At 37.7% G+C, this 16,115-nt stretch overlaps 1 protein-coding gene across 1 annotated transcript; it reads right to left on the bottom strand.

Annotated features, from left to right (window-relative positions):
- Positions 1 to 4,541: 4,541 nt before the first annotated feature.
- LOC122115423 (olfactory receptor 52D1) lies at positions 4,542 to 5,510 on the bottom strand. Its single transcript, XM_042688892.1, has one exon. The coding sequence runs from the start codon at positions 5,496 to 5,498 to the stop codon at positions 4,542 to 4,544; it is 957 nt and encodes a 318-aa protein (XP_042544826.1). The 5' UTR covers positions 5,499 to 5,510.
- Between the last annotated feature and the right edge of the window lie 10,605 nt (positions 5,511 to 16,115).

The raw sequence follows: 16,115 nt of genomic DNA, 5'->3' as shown, positions 1-16,115 counted from the left end.
CTCCCTAACTCATCCCCGCTGACATGGTAAAGATCATTTTTGAGCATAGTGCCTTATTCCATGAGATTCTTATTTCCAATGAAAAACAGCAACAAAACATAAGCCAGAAGTGGGAAAGTAGCTTAACCTAATAGAGCTCCAGCCTTGAGTGAAAAAGTCAAAAAGTGTGGGGCCCTGAGTTCAAGCCCCACTACTAGAATGCACACAGCTTGATTCTGCTGCCTTATGAGTATCTAAAAACTTGAAAATTATTTCTGATTTTTAGTCTCTGATTTCTTGCAAGTATTTCCTTTTCTATCATAAATGTTCTTCTGTTCTCATTCCTCATCTTCCAAACATAACATTCTACCAAATTTTATTTACAGGCTTATGTTTCTTAGTGATGTTTCCCTTGAGTTAACTCATTCCCTAATAGAGTAGTGCTTAGTATATTATACTTAGTAGCATATTACATATTAGTATATACCAGTATATATTTAGTAGTATGGTATATACTATACCTAGTAGTAGTTGGTATATTAGACTATTAATCTCTCAGAGAGTTTAGACACATTTACTTCTAGTCACAGCTCTTCTACAGTTCTATACTTTGTAAATCCCTTAATGTCATTGTACTTTAGTACTTTTCCTAGCACACTGGCCTTCTCTCTGGGAAGACACCTAGGGGTGTCTCTGGTCCAGAATTTCCAAATATAGTCAGTCCATCACTTTTTCCCTCATCCATTTCTACTCCACATCTTATATTTTCTGTGTCTCAGTGAAAGTCATCTGTAGTGTCCCAGCCTACCAATTCTCTTCTGTACACTTCAGGTCTTTTAGCAATGTTACTCGTAAAACAGGTAGAAGGAAATACTTCCAGATCTTCATCTTCTTCTTCAGGCCCCAGTGGCTAGACTCCAAGTAGGATCATATTACCATCACTGTTAGTGGTCTCACTGTGCACTAGATCCTGCTAAAACCTGCTAGCATACTAATTTCCACATATCATTCTCCACATCACAAGATTTATTCTAGCTTCAGGGTGATAAAAAAGTAAACACAGCACTGTATTTTTTCCCCCTGTGCTGGTCCTGAGGCTGAACTCAGGGCTTGGGTACTGTCTCTGAGGTTTTATCCTCAAGGCTAGTACCTTACCACGTGAGCCACTGCATCACTTCCAGTTCTTTTTCCTTTGCTGGTTAATCAGTTATAAGAGTCTCATGACCTTTCTGCCTGAGCTGGCTTCAAACTGCAATTCTGAGATCTCAGACTCCTAAATAACTAGGATTATAAGTGTGATCTACCAGCACCTGCTAAAGATTTGTTTTAACATTTCTGAATAACCCCCACAAACCAATTCCAGCTCTCTATTAGTAAACCAGCTATCATTCTGCTACCTAAAACATCTATTGGACCCTTCTTCAGTCACGTGATTTTTATAATGTGGATTAATTAAGAGAATGTAATAATGACTACTGTTGAAATATACATTGTGATGATGTATAACACAACAATGAGGCACTACATGATTTTAATCACAGAAGACACACATCTCTCATCACACAGAAATGCAAAAACTAAAGGAAAATCACTAAATATAATGATAAAGTGACTTTTTCTGCAGGATATAAAACTAAAATCGAAACCTAAAATTAAAATAGGAACAGCGATGCAGTCTGATCCCTCAATGAGACAGGAGGATGGAATAAGCTATGACAGATGGCAGGCAGGATTGTGGGTCTCATACTGAATGTAGGGACTAGCTCTTCGATTTATGCTGTTTTCCCAGCCACAGTGGATCCCTTTTCATGGAATTAGCAAGCAGAGAGTGTGTTTTGCCTTACCATAATACAGGGGAGGGATGGGTTATGTTTTCAGCTCTTTCTGTGCTTGAAAGAGAATAATCTAAGCCATAATGAGGAAATCATCTAATGTTTATAAGGTAATAAGAATTGTCATTCACATGCCAGAGAAAAATAGAACAATACATTTGCAGAGTGGGAGGAAGAGAGAGAGTAATCATAAATCCTTTTCATACATTCTAGGACTAATGACTTTGTCTATCCTTAAGGACAACTTCCTTAGAACATTTCTTTTGAATGCACACGTAAGATATTTTCTTTTTTAAGGGCACGTTTTACTCGTATAATTGTGATATTTCTATACATGGATATAATGTAGTTTGACTAGGTCTTGTTCAAACCAGTTACTGTTTCCTCTTATGGTCTTTCTGCTCTGAGATTTTCTGTATGAAGACTCCTGGTTCCTGAGGACTTCGTATCATGAATTTGCCCCTCCAGCATGACTTGGAGCTGGCACAGCCAAAGTTGATACTTTTTGTGTCCCTTGTGGAATTTGTGATCATTTTTCTTCTAGTTACTTTCCTGCTTTATTAATAAGTTTTTTATTATGAAAATACTGTACAGAGGGGTTACAATCACATGAGCAAGGTAATGAGTACATTTCTTATCAAGCATTGTTGCCTCCCCTTTTGTTTTTCCCCTTCCTGTTTTTATTTTTTTTAAACCCGGGTAAAACTATCCTGAGTTTATGGATGTGCATCTAGATGAATTGTCTCAGAGTAAGAAATAACCAAGTTACTAAGTACTAGCCACTATTCTGGACATACATTTTCATTACTCATCAAAGTAGCATAATAAAGACACCATTTATTAAACCAATAAACAATATGATACATACCGATTTGATCCATAGCACTTTTTCATAATATTTACTATGTGTTTACTAATTATGTGTAAGCCACCAATCAAATACCTGCTGTGACAGTTTTAGAATACAAATGAGCCAATCAGAAAGTCAACAAATAGTATACATTAAGTTAGACACAATAAGACATAAGACATATCATATACTTTATGAATTCAATGTTCATTACCTAAATGTTGTCAACTATCACTGTACTGAGAATTGACTTTGTTTCAAATACTTACAATAAGCACTTTGCCAAGGCTGGGGATGGTTAAGTGGAATGCCCTAATTCATGAAGCTAGTAGATAAGAAAGATGATACTGAAGCCCAAGGACATTTGGATCCAGATCTTCTGTCATTTCCACTTTAAAAGGCAGGGTATTTATGCCAAATGTTGTCTATTCAAGGGAATAACCTTAGACTAGTAGTATCTTTTCTTCTTTTTTTTTTACTTTATTTTCTCTTCTTTTATAAATACCCAGAGGACCCCTCTGTACACAGTATGTTCTCAAATAAAATAAAATTAAAAAAAAATATATAAATACCCAGAGGGGAGCTTTTTAATATATATTTTTATTGTAAGGATACTGCACAGAAGGGCTACAGTTACATGAGTAAGGTAATGAGTACATTTCCTATTGAGCATTGTTACCTCCTCCTTTGTTTTTCCCCTATCATCCCTTCTCTCCCCACCTCCCCAACTCCTCCCTCCCCCTGCAAAGTTTGTTTTTCAACATGCTGTCTCCTACATCTCATTGTTAGAATGGGTCAACCTGTGTCCTTATTTCATTCAGTATTTTTCTATTTCCCTTCCCTCTTCTTTTGTAGACTTTTATCATTTTAGACTCTCAGTGTCTCTGAATTATGGGCTCTTAACAAAATGAAAAGAAATAAAATGACTTTTGCTTGGACTTACCCCTTCCATCACTCTCCTTTCCCTTCCCACCTGCCCTTCTCCACCAGTCACATCAAGCTCTCCACATCCTTTTTTGCACATGTACATTGAGTATTATGACTCTATTTGTCCACCATTAAAGAATAACTTTTTGGTTAAAAGGAAAGGAACTCTAAATGCGTGAGTAGAAGAATGGGAGGAAATACATTTTTACTAAACACTCATTACACAGTTTTATTAAGTAAGGTAGTTAGCACAATAACCTTGTGATACAAGATAATATTCTAAAAGTTTTAAGAAAGTTAGGTAACTTGCATAATAAGGCTTAGAGAGGTCACCTTGCATTCTCATTTTGTTTATTAAATAATTGATATGTAAGGCTCTGTCTTAGGTTTTCTGCACTTACTAACTTACGTGTTCCGTACCACAACATGAAGAGTTAAGTACCCCTTTATACAGCTACTTAAAGATAACAAAAATACAATTTAAAAAAGAGATAGACATTATGATGATCCCCATTGAACAATTTGGTAAAAATGAGGTATAAAAACAGTGATATGCTCAAGGTTAAAAAAGTAGTGGTGAACAAAGTAAGACTCAAATCTAGGCACTCTGACTCCATGTTTTGGGTTCTTAACTGCTACCTGAGTTTGTGTAATTCAGATTCAAATTCACTCCCAACACTTTTTTTCTTCCCATTGGACCCTCAGCAAAGCATTTCCATAATGACATTCAGTCTTCTCTTGATCAGCACCTGATTGGCTCCTTAGTAAATCATGCCTCAGAAAAATAATGTTATACAAGATCATTCCTTTCTCCATTCACTCTGGCCAATGCTCTTCCTCCCAGAGCTTTAGACCAGTTAACCCTGCCTTTTCAGATCATAGGTTTCCGTGCAGGTAAATGAATCTAGCTGGCTCCCATTGTACCCTTTATTTTTCTTATCTTCAACTTGAGTTTACACTGAAGCCTTCCCAAAGTGAAGTAGTCTCAGAAGTCGACTCCGAATCTCTTTGGTCCTGGCCCCATAGATGACAGGGTTGAGTACAGGAGGTACCAGCACATAGAGGTTAGCCAGGAAGATGTGCACGTGCTTGGGAACTCGGTTGTGGCCAAAGCGGTGGGTGAGGAAGGAGAAGAAGGCGGGGAAATAGAAGACAAGGATGACACCCAGGTGAGAGCCACAAGTACTTAGAGCTTTGAGCCTGGCATCTTGAGATGGCAGGCGGAAGACAGCACGGAGGATAAATCTATAGGAAATGGCAATGAGGATGGAGTCCATACCCACAACCAGCAGAGCCACAGTCAGCCCATAGATAATATTGACAGTGATGTTGGCACAGGCCAGCCGGGCAATGCCCATATGCTCACAGTATGTGTGAGCCATGACACGGTGGCCACAGTAGGGCAGCCGCCTCAGTAAAAAGATGAAGGGGGAGACAATAGCTATACTACGGAATAGCCCCACAGAGACAATTTGGCCGATGACAGTATGGTTGAGGATGGTTGTGTATCTCAGTGGGTTGCAGATAGCCACATACCGATCGAAGGCCATGGCGAGAAGAACCGAGGACTCTAGAGCATAGATTGCGTGCACACAGAACATCTGGGCCAGACATCCGCCAAAGGAAATCTCGCTAGCATGGAACCACAGAATGGCTAACATTTTGGGCACAGTGGTAGAGCTGAGAGCCAAGTCAGTGAGTGAGAGCAGGCAAAGGAAGAGATACATAGGAGCATGAAGAGTGCTGTCAGTCCCAATGACCAGAATGAGGGCAGCATTGCCCATGAGGGCTACAAGATACATGACACAGAATGGGAAGGCAATCCAGAAGTGGGCAAACTCCAGGCCTGGGATCCCTGTCAGGAAGACTGTGGCTGGGAGACCATACTCACTGACGTTAGAGCCTGACATCTGTCTTCACAGATGAAGGTCTCTGTCTAGCAGGTGATGGCGTGCTTACCCTGTGACATTAGTCGTCTAATTGATGTACATAGAATGACTGACTTTCTAGGAAATAATCTTTGTAGATGGAGACAAATATTTTTCACTTGTTCAAGCACCTGAAAAGAGTTTTATTGTATATAATCAGTATATAATCAAGATATAAATTTTTTTATTATTCAACAATAATGTTTAGAGTTCCACACCTAACACATCCAGCTGAGTATTTGCTCATCTGATCAAGCTAAGTATTTCCTTGTCTGATCCTTTTTGTCATCTGTACCTCACACACCACCAACTGGCCTTCAGACTACCTTCTCCCTCCTTCTTCCACTAAACGACTTTTCCCATGTGTTTTGGAATCTCTTTTGTTTGTTTCTCCCTGCTTTATTATTTGTTTACTCTTTCTATTTTAGGGCAGGTATTCTTTCTGTCCTTTTCCATAGAGATCTTTATTTTATTTTTTCATTTCTTTAGAAAAATCCCTGTGGCTGGATTCAGTGTCTTGATGCAGTTATAAGTCCCCAAGCATGTTACTGGAAAACCTAAAACTGGGTCTCATAGGCTCAGATTCAGAGTTTAGTATTTCATCTCACCCCACTGTCTATCAATAGGGCCAAGATTTGAAATTTTATCTCTTCCAAACCATCCATTTTATTTAGTATCTATTTCTAAAGCTACATACAATATTATTCATTATCTGAACTCGAGAGAGATAAACAGAGATAGAGAGCCCCGTCTTATTTGCTTCAAGATTTGTCAGATAACACCAGTGTCATAAGATACCAGCTACGCTGTCAGCATCTCCAGAGCTAGAAAGAACAGAATAATTGCTGTAAGAGTAGGTTTCAAGTTCTTCTTCTTCATTTTTGGGAACAGTGGGAAAAGTGTATTGAATACCACTATTTCCCAATGGTGGCACCCCTCCCAAACTTCTCTCAGCATCTCTTAGTTATTATAATGATTGAGTTTTTGAGGTCTCACTGTTGGCCCTCAACTTCAATACATAACTGAACTCTGAGTTAGTTGAACTCAAATGATAGAGAACATGATTTTAAGAACTTACCTGTGTGAAAGACATGCATCTTCTGTGGTGTTTGCTGAGTTAGGGGCCGCCCCCAAGTTAAGCTGTATAATCTAGATGCAAAGCTGCTCCAGGGAAAGCGCTATTGTATGGCACAGAGCTGTATGGGAGAGGAGCATGCTGGTACAATGGTAGCAGCTCTGTGCCTAAATGCAGAGCTTAGTTTAGGGAAGCGAATGAGTGCTGTGTATCCTTGTAGAGAGAATCAAAACATGTTGAGCCAGCAGAAGGACTCAGTGTGTAAACTATTAGAGTCATCTGCTCCTTTCTCAGTTTTCTGAGCTCACCGAATGTCTTTAGCTCAGCTCTCTCTATTCCTCCCCTTTGGTCAAGGGGCTTGGGAAATGCAGTTATTTATTGAGTGTCTGTCAAGCTCAGGTGTGGAAACTTAAGTGTCTTTCCCTGAGGGACTTGACTTGTGGTATATCTGTTGTGAAAGACAAAGAAAATTTGTAGTTCATCAATGAGGAAGAAATGAGTAAGGAAACATTTCCAGTAACTTTTCAAAAAAAATGTATATTAAATGTCTAGTGCAGTTGTCTGATTCTCCATCCTGGTCTAGTACTTTCTTTCTTCTTTCTGTTTCCTTTTGCTTCCTTCTCTTCTGTGAGTCTTCTTAAATTCTCACCTGTTGTCGGTCATCAGAATTCTGTGTGAGTGGTGTTGCAAATGATGTTATTGTCCTGGATATGGAGAATCAGACTTCACTTATAAAATACACACAGGTTCAGGAATAAATGCAGAACTTCACTTACAAAGTACACATTCAGGGATAAAATTTCTAGAAGAAATATTAACCTGCTATATAATCCTTCAAAAGCTTTATATCTAGAAATTATAATTGAAAAAAATTTAAACAGAACAACAGGGATGTGACTTTCCTTATATTGTGACTACTGAAATTTAGAAGTTAAACATTCATATAAGTATTTTTAAATATACCCAATGGAATTTTATATTCAGAAATTTCTACCTACCTTACAATTATTCATTTAAGCATCCATGAGCAAAGGCTAGACACACACCAACATGTTAGTTCGAACTTTCAGAATTTAATATTGTTGCTTTATTTTTTGAAGTTGGCCCATTTTCTTACATCTTTATTTGTTTATTTTTGCTTAAATATGTCATTATGATAACTCATAATATGTATATAAATTGGAATTGCTAGTTTTGTTTCCTGTAACAGTAAACTCCAGATATTGCAATATTATGTTACCAAGATATATAAATAATAAGCAATGAAAAGATCTATAAATTTCATAAATTATTAAAAATATTTGGAAATAATTTTATTAATGACAGTGATAGGACTTTTATTTTCTTCCTTCGGATGTCTTCATGTATCCTTAAGATAATGTTGATGCAATGAGATTATGTTTATATTCAGTTATTCCTAATTTCAACTATTAAAAATGGAAGGTCTAAGAACCTAGATCCATGAATAATTGCTTTCAGAATAACCTTTCTTTCAGAATAACCTTCGAATTTAGGCCATAATTGAGATTAAGAGACACTCCTGGGAAGAAGATTCTGGTTGTCCGAAGTTTCAAGGAGGCTACTGATTTAATTGGACCCAGACCTCTGGGCAGAAGTTCCCAGCATGTTCTCTTGGTAAATCTGAGGGACTTGAAGATATTGGTTGGAAATAATAGATACATTAAAGCTGCAAACTAAAGCAACTGCTGCTGAAATAAACTGATTGTTAGGTAGGACAAAATACGGTTTGAGTGATATGAAACATAAAGAATAAATGGCTAAAGGACATAATTTTTCCTTCTTTTGAATTTTCAGTCTGCTTCTAATTCCTCCTATTGATAGACTCTAACAGGTAGCTTGGCTGGCAAATGTAAAATGTAGTCCAACCTGAGCAATTATAAATGCAGAATGTGGAGGGTAGTTTTGGAGCTTGAACATTAACATTCTTGTAGTAATCCTTTTGGACATATATGTATGTGTGTGTATTATAACTGACATTGTATTTTGGGATAAGTAAATACAAATCATTTATGAAAATCAAAAATAAATCATTTTGTTAAAAATGAACGTGTTCTATGACCCAGCAATCCCACTTTTGGGCATTTACCCAAATGATCACAAACAAGGCTACACTAAAGCTACCAGCACAACTATGTTTATAGCAGGATTATTTACCATAGCTAAGATGTGGAACCAACCCAGATGCCTCTCAGTAGATAAATGCATCAAGAAAATGTGGTATATATACACAATGGAATTCTATGCCTCCATCAGAAAGTATGACATTGCCCTATTTGTTAGGAAATGGAAAGACTTGGAAAAATTATATTTAGTGAAGTAAGCCAGGCCCAAAGAAACATAGGTCCCATGGTGTCCCTTATTTGCAATAACTAGTATAAGTTGAGGACAAGCAGAAAAGGTCAAAAGCTATATACATATGACCATATAAGATGATGTTAAGTGAAATGAGCCCCAATTTAGGGACACAATTGTTTTATTTCTTGCTATTGTTTTTAATGTACTTATAATGTCCTATGTGATCTTCCTCCATGGTACAACACCTGTTTTCACTGTATTTGATGTTGGTGCCCTGCATCATATACATACATTTTTCTAATTTGGGGAGGAGAAGGGAAAAACAAAATGCTGAAATAAGGATACAAAATGACCCATTGTAACAATGATACATACAAGACAGTATGTCGAAAATGAACTTTACAACTTTGCAGAGGGGTGGGGGGGGGGAAGGGAGGGATTGGGAAGGTGGGGAAGAAAGGGACAGTAGGGGAAAAATAAAGGAGGAGGTAACAATGCTCGATAGGAAATGCACTCATTACCTTACTCATGTAACTTAACCCCTTTGCACACTATTTTTTTTACAATAAAAAACATTAAAAAATGAAAAAAAATGAATGTGTTGTTAAAGTTCTCAATATATTTCCTTATTTACTAAAAGAGAAAACTAAGCTGGGCACCGATGGCTCACAGCTGCACTCCACCTACTCAGGAAGCTGAGATCTGAGATCTGAAGAAAGTTTGTATCCGATTATCTAAATAAAATCTCCAATTACAGCAGAATGAGCTGTGGCTCAAGTGGTAGCATGCTAACCTTGAGCAGAAAAAAGCTCAGGGGCAGCTGCTCCCAGACTCTGACTTTACACCTCAGGACCAACCCAAAAAATTAAATAAATAAATAAAAAGATAACTGTATCAGTAAGGAAACATTTTATATGATTAAATTGCACAAATATTGGGTATAATTAAAATATCTCAAAAACCATTTGATACAATATTTTTATTATTAATAAATGTTTTTTGGCAGTCCTGGGCTTTGAACTCAGGGACTTGCACTCATTTGGTAAATACTACTTGAGCCATTTTTTTTGAGCCATACTTTCTGATGGAGGCATAGAATTCCATGCTCTAGCACTTTTTTGTTTTCATTAATGCTTGATGTTTGGCTTTGGAGATTTTTTAAAGTTTTATTTTACTCAAGCCAGTCCTAGGGCTTGGACTCATTCACTTTTTTTTTTTTTTTTATTGTAAAGATACTATACAGAGGGTTACAGTTACATGAGTGAGGTAATGAGTACACTTCCTCTTGAACATTGTTACCCCCTCCATTGTTTTCCCCCCACCATCCCCTCCCTCCCTCCCTTCCCCGAGGTTCTTTTTTTTTTTTTGATTGTGATTAAGTGATTACATAATTTCAAAGTCACAAGTTCATTCTAACTTCCCTGGAGCAAATTGTCTACCACAGTCTGTAATATATAACAGTGTTCACATGTTATACACCATATTTGTGATCAGCAGCATGGGGATATTTAGTAGTGGTTCAACCAGATGAGCAGGAGTTCTTTGTTTCTTAAGTCCTGTTAGTTTTATCGTATCACCTAACATTTTGGATTTAGCATCCACTTATCAGGGAGACCATGTACCGTTTGTCTCTTCGTTCTTGGCTTACCTCGCTCAACATGATTCCTTCTAGCTCCATCCATTTCCCTGCAAATGCCATTATTTTGTCATTTCTAATGGCTGCATAATATTCCATTGTGTATAGATACCACATTTTTTGGATACATTCATCTGTGGTGGGGCATCTAGGTTGCTTCCATATCCTAGCTATTGTGAACAGTGCTGCAATAAACATGGAGGTGCACGTGTCCTTGTATATTGGTTCCTGTTGTTCAGGGTAGATGCCTAGAAGTGGTATGACTGGGTCGTAAGGGAGGGCAATCTTTAGCTTTCTAAGGACCCTCTAGACTGCTTTCCAAAGTGGTTGTATAAGTGTACATTCCCACCAGCAGTGTAATAGGGTTCCTCTTTCTCCACATCCCCTCCAGCATTTGTCGTTGGCTGATTTGTGGATGTGGGACATTCTGACTGGGGTAAGGTGGTATCTCAGGGTTGTCTTTATTTGCATTTCCTTCACCACCAGGGATGATGAACATTTCCTCATGTGTTTCTTTGCCATTTTTATTTCTTCATTTGAGAAGTCCCTCTTTAGTTCCCTTGCCCATTTAGTAATTGGTTTGTTAGGTTTGGGAGGGATTAGTTTCTTGAGTTCCCTGTATATACAGGATGTTAACCCCTTGTCTGATATATTGCTGGTAAATATTTTTTCCCAATTAGTTGGTTGTCTTTCTAGCTTAGTTGCGATAGATTTAGCTGTGCAGAAGCTTTTTATTTTAAGGGAGTCCCATTTGTCAAGTCTCTCTCCAACTTGTTGTGACCCTGGGACTCTGTTCAGGAAGTTCCTTCCTGTGCCTATTAGTTCAAGTGTCTCTCCTACTCTGTCCTGCAGTAGTTTCAGAGATTCAGGTTTAATGTTAAGGTCTTTAATCCATTTTGAGTTGATGTTGGTGCATGGTGATAGGCTGGGGTCCACTTTTAGTTTTCTGCATGTGGCTGCCCAGTTTTCCCAGCACCAGCGGTTGAAGAGGCTGTGTTTCTTCCATTGTATGTCTTTGGCTCCTTTGTCGAATATCAGCTGGCTGTAGGCCTGTGGATTTATTTCTGGATCTTCTATTCTGTTCCATTGGTCTTTGGGTCTGTTTTTGTGCCAGTACCATGCTGTCTTTGTTATTATAGCTCTGTAGTAGAGTTTGAAGTTCGGCATGGATAGCCCTCCCATATTGTCTTTATCCCCTAGAATTGTTTTGGCTATTCTAGGTCTTTTGTTGTTCCTTATAAATTTTTGGACTGTTTTCTGTATTTCAGTGATGTACGTCATTGGGATTTTAATAGGAATTGCATTGAATTTGTATATTAGTTTTGGAAGTATTACCATCTTTACTATATTAAGTTGGCCTATCCAGGAGCATGGGAGGTCTTTCCATTTCCTAGTGTCTTCTGCAATTTCTTTCTTTAACTTTTTATAGTTCTCATTAAATAGTTCTTTTACATCTTTGGTTAGGTTAATTCCTAAATATTTTATTTTTGGGGAGGTTATTGTGAATGGGGTTGCTCCCTTTATTTCCCTCTCTTCCTGTACGTTATCAGTGTATAGGAAGGCAACTGATTTTTGTGGGTTTATTTTGTATCCTGCTATTTTGCTGAAGTGACTTATGATTTCTAAAAGTTTGGGGATGGAGTTTTTGGGATCGTGGAGGTATAGTATCATGTCGTCTGCATAAAGGGATAGTTTAACTTCTTCTTTCTCTATGCGGATCCCTTTAATGTCTTTTTCTTGCCTTATTGCCCTGGCTAAGGGTTCTAGGACTATGTTGAAGAGGAGTGGAGACAGTGGGCATCCTTGCCTTGTTCCTGTTTTTAGGAGGATTGGTTGTAGCCTTTCCCCATTAAGTATAATATTGGCTATTGGTCTGTCATAAATGGCTTTTATTGTTTTTAGAAATGTTCCTTCTATTCCTATTTTCTCCAGAGCTTTTAGCATGAATGAATGTTGAATTTTATCAAAGGCCTTTTCTGCATCTGTGGCGATAATCATGTGATTCTTGACCTTGGCTCTGTTGATATGCTGGATTACATTTATTGATTTACGTATGTTAAACCATCCCTGTGTCTCTGGGATGAAGCCTACCTGATCATAGTGTATTATTTTTTTTATGTGTTTCTGGATTCTGTTAGCTAGAATCTTGTTAAGGATCTTTGCATCTGTGTTCATCAAGGAAATTGGCCTGTAATTCTCCTTTTTGGTTGGGTCTTTGCCTGGTTTGGGGATGAGTGTGATATTGGCTTCGTAGAATGAGTTTGGGATAGCTCCCTCCTTCTCTGTTTCTCTGAAGAGCTTGAGGATTATGGGTATTAGTTCTTCTTTAAAGGTCTTATAGAATTCTGCTGTGAATCCATCTGGTCCTGGGCTTTTTTTTGTTGGAAGACTTTTGATAGCTTCCTGTATCTCATTATAGGATATTGGCTTATTTAATTGGTTAACTTCTTCTTTGCTCAGTTTGGGTAACTTGTATTTCTCTAAAAATGCATCCATTTCTGCCAGATTTTCTTCCTTTAGAGAGTATAGCTTTTGAAAGTAGTCTGTTAGAATTGTTTGGATATCTTGGTTACGTGTTGTGATGTTCCCGGTGGCATCCCTAATCCTATTAATATGGGTTTCCTCTCTTCTTTTTTTAATTAATCTTGCCAACGGGCCATCAATTTTGTTTATTTTTTTCAAAGAACCAGCTTTTTGTTTGGTTTATTTTGGTTATGGTTTTCTGATTTTCTAATTGGTTAATCTCTGCTCTTAATTTGGTTATCTGGCTTCGTCTAGTAGCTTTAGGTCCCATTTTTTCTTGTTTTTCTAGCTGTTTTAGTTGCAACATGAGATTATTTACTTGGTCTGTCTCCATTCTCTTGATGTGGGCACTGAGGGCAATAAATTTGCCCCTCAGGACTGCTTTTGCTGTGTCCCACAAGTTTCTTTGTGAGGTGTTTTCATTTTCATTGAGTTGTAGGAAATGCTTTATTTCTTCTCTGATCTCTTCTGTTGCCCAGGTATTGTTAAAGAGTGTGCTGTTCAATTTCATTCACTTTTAAATAGAGTTTCATGCTTACTGTATTTATCATTAGGAGGCTACCCTTAAATCACAATTGGAAATTGCCCCTTTTTTAAAATTGCCTAATAAGGAACAATGCAGACAAAACTAAGGTGCATAAAGAGTAAAACTTTAAGTGCAGAATTTTTATTACTATGTTTGTAATCACAATCTTAGCAAAGCAAATTCAGATTTCATATGTCAGAAATCAGTCTGCAGTTGATCATTTCTAATCTAAGAAATTGCAATAACTAGTATACGTCTGAGACAAGCAGAAAAGGTCAGATAAGTTGATGTTAGGTGAAATGAACCCCAAGATAAGGATTCAAATGTTTTTTTTTTCTTTCTTGCTATTGTTTCTAACATATTTATAATATGATTTCTTTATTGCTTTGTATGTCCCTCCCCTACGGTATAACCCCTGTTTTCATTGTATTTGATGTTGGTATAATTTGTGGAGGGGAAGGGAAAAAAACAAATAGTTTAAATAGGGATACAGGTGGACCCATTGCAACAATGAGATGTACAAGACATTATGTGGAAAAACGGACTTTACAACTTTGGCCAGGTGGGGATGGGGGGCGGGTGAAAGGGGAGATGGGAAGGGATGGGTAGGGTAAACAAAGGAGGAGGCTACAATGCTTGATAAGAAATGTACTCATTATCTTGCCCATGTAATTTTAACCCCTCTGTACGGTATTTTCACAATAAAAAAAAAAGAAATTGTACCATCCGGTTGCTATGTCTCCATCACTGGTTCCACTGGGTCTGATATTAGTTGGCCAATGTGACCATAACCAAATACCATAGGCTGAATGGCTGAAACACAAGAAATGTGTTTTTCACAGGCTGGAAGCTTCCCATCCAGGTCTAGAGTGGGCAGGGTTTCTGGAGAGGCCTCTTTGAACACGGTCTTTCTTTGGGAGGTGACTGATTTAAGTCTTTTCTTTATAAGGACAGTCTTTATAACAGTCCTGATGAATTAGAATCATACTTTTATGACCTCAGTTATTTTTAACATTATTTCTTTACCTTCTAAGTATCTCCCATTACCTCTGAAGACCATAAGGTTCGATTTGTGTTTAGAATTTCAGTTTCAATACAATTTCATCCATAGCAAATACTATGGGAAAGCCATGAATTTCCATAAAATTAACAGAATATGGATCCATGGCCTCAGCAGTTTAGCTGTACCTAACAATCAATTAGCTAAGTTAATGAACTAAATTAATCTCTTTTATTACTCCTTAAACATCTACTGTCCTCTTAGAGCAATCTGCATTACTTGTACTCAATAGTAGAATATTTAGGAGTAATTAGAGAATCCAGAACTAATTAGAGAAACACTTGTAAAATAATACACTGTTTTGTTAAAAAGAAAGGGGGGGGGTAGTAGAGATGGGGAAAATGAGGGTAAAAAGGGAGCCCACCTGATTAAATTATTGTATGTGCTGAGAGAATGCCATAGTGAAATCTCTGAACAATTAACATACACTTAAAAATTAATGACAGGATTGGAAAACAGGTCCTGCGTGGGGTGTGAATCGTGGCAATGAATATACTCTCTCTCTCTCTCTCTCTCTCTCTCTCACACACACACACACACACACACACACACACAGAAGAACAGTAAACCTTGCTGAGATTGGTTTAGGAAAGGGGAAGTGGGAATAGGGAGAATGATTAAGGGTTAAATCTGATCAAGTTTCACTGTATCCATATATGAGCATGTCAAAAACAAACCCTTTGTACAACAAATTGATGGTAGCAAAAAGTGTGGGAAGGAAAACACAGTGGCTCATTTTGGTTAAGTCAATGACTATGTATAATGTAAATTTCCCTAACGCTCACTCTTCAAAAGTTTGCAGATGCTTAGAATGAACAGCTTCTTCTTTATTTTTATTTTTAGGGTGGTAGCCAGTATGGTGAGGGGACATCCCAAGGGAGCAAGCTGGGGCTAGAACACTTTCAAACTCTCCCGTTTCAGAAATTGTCATTGTTTGAGTTGTTTAGTGAAGATTCAAAAGCACTATTTGTAATTCTGTGTAAAAACAACCTGAGCCAGAATGTATACAGAGTGAAAAGCTTTTTTTCCCCAGGGGTAACTATCAAACACAATTATTCATAATGAACATAGCAGCTGCTTGAGATAGTAAATGGCAGTAAGGAAAAGCGAGAAATCAACCAGAAAACAAAAACTGAAAAATAAATTTTTATTGGCACAAATTAGTTATAAATATTAATGAATTTTGTTGTTACACCTCCTTACATGATGTTATCATGCTTTGATCATGTCTACTCTCCATTTTATCCTCTTACTTTCTCATCTCTTACTCCCTTATACTTCTTAAAAATATGGAATGCGGGGCTGGGAAGGTATCTCAGTGGTAGAGTGCTTGCCTTGCATGCATGAGGCCCCAGGTTCAATTCCTCAGCACCACATAAGTAGAAAAAGCCGGAAGTGGCACTGTCGCTCAAGTGGTAGAACGCTAGCCTTGAGCTGAAGAGCTGAGGGACAGTGCCCAGATC

This window comes from Dipodomys spectabilis, unplaced genomic scaffold (genome assembly GCF_019054845.1).
Source record: "Dipodomys spectabilis isolate Male_0828 unplaced genomic scaffold, ASM1905484v1 ptg000003l, whole genome shotgun sequence".
Taxonomy (NCBI): Eukaryota; Metazoa; Chordata; class Mammalia; order Rodentia; family Heteromyidae; genus Dipodomys; species Dipodomys spectabilis.
The sequence above is the reverse complement of the archived record's forward strand: the minus strand, read 5'-3'. Positions and strand labels throughout refer to the sequence as shown.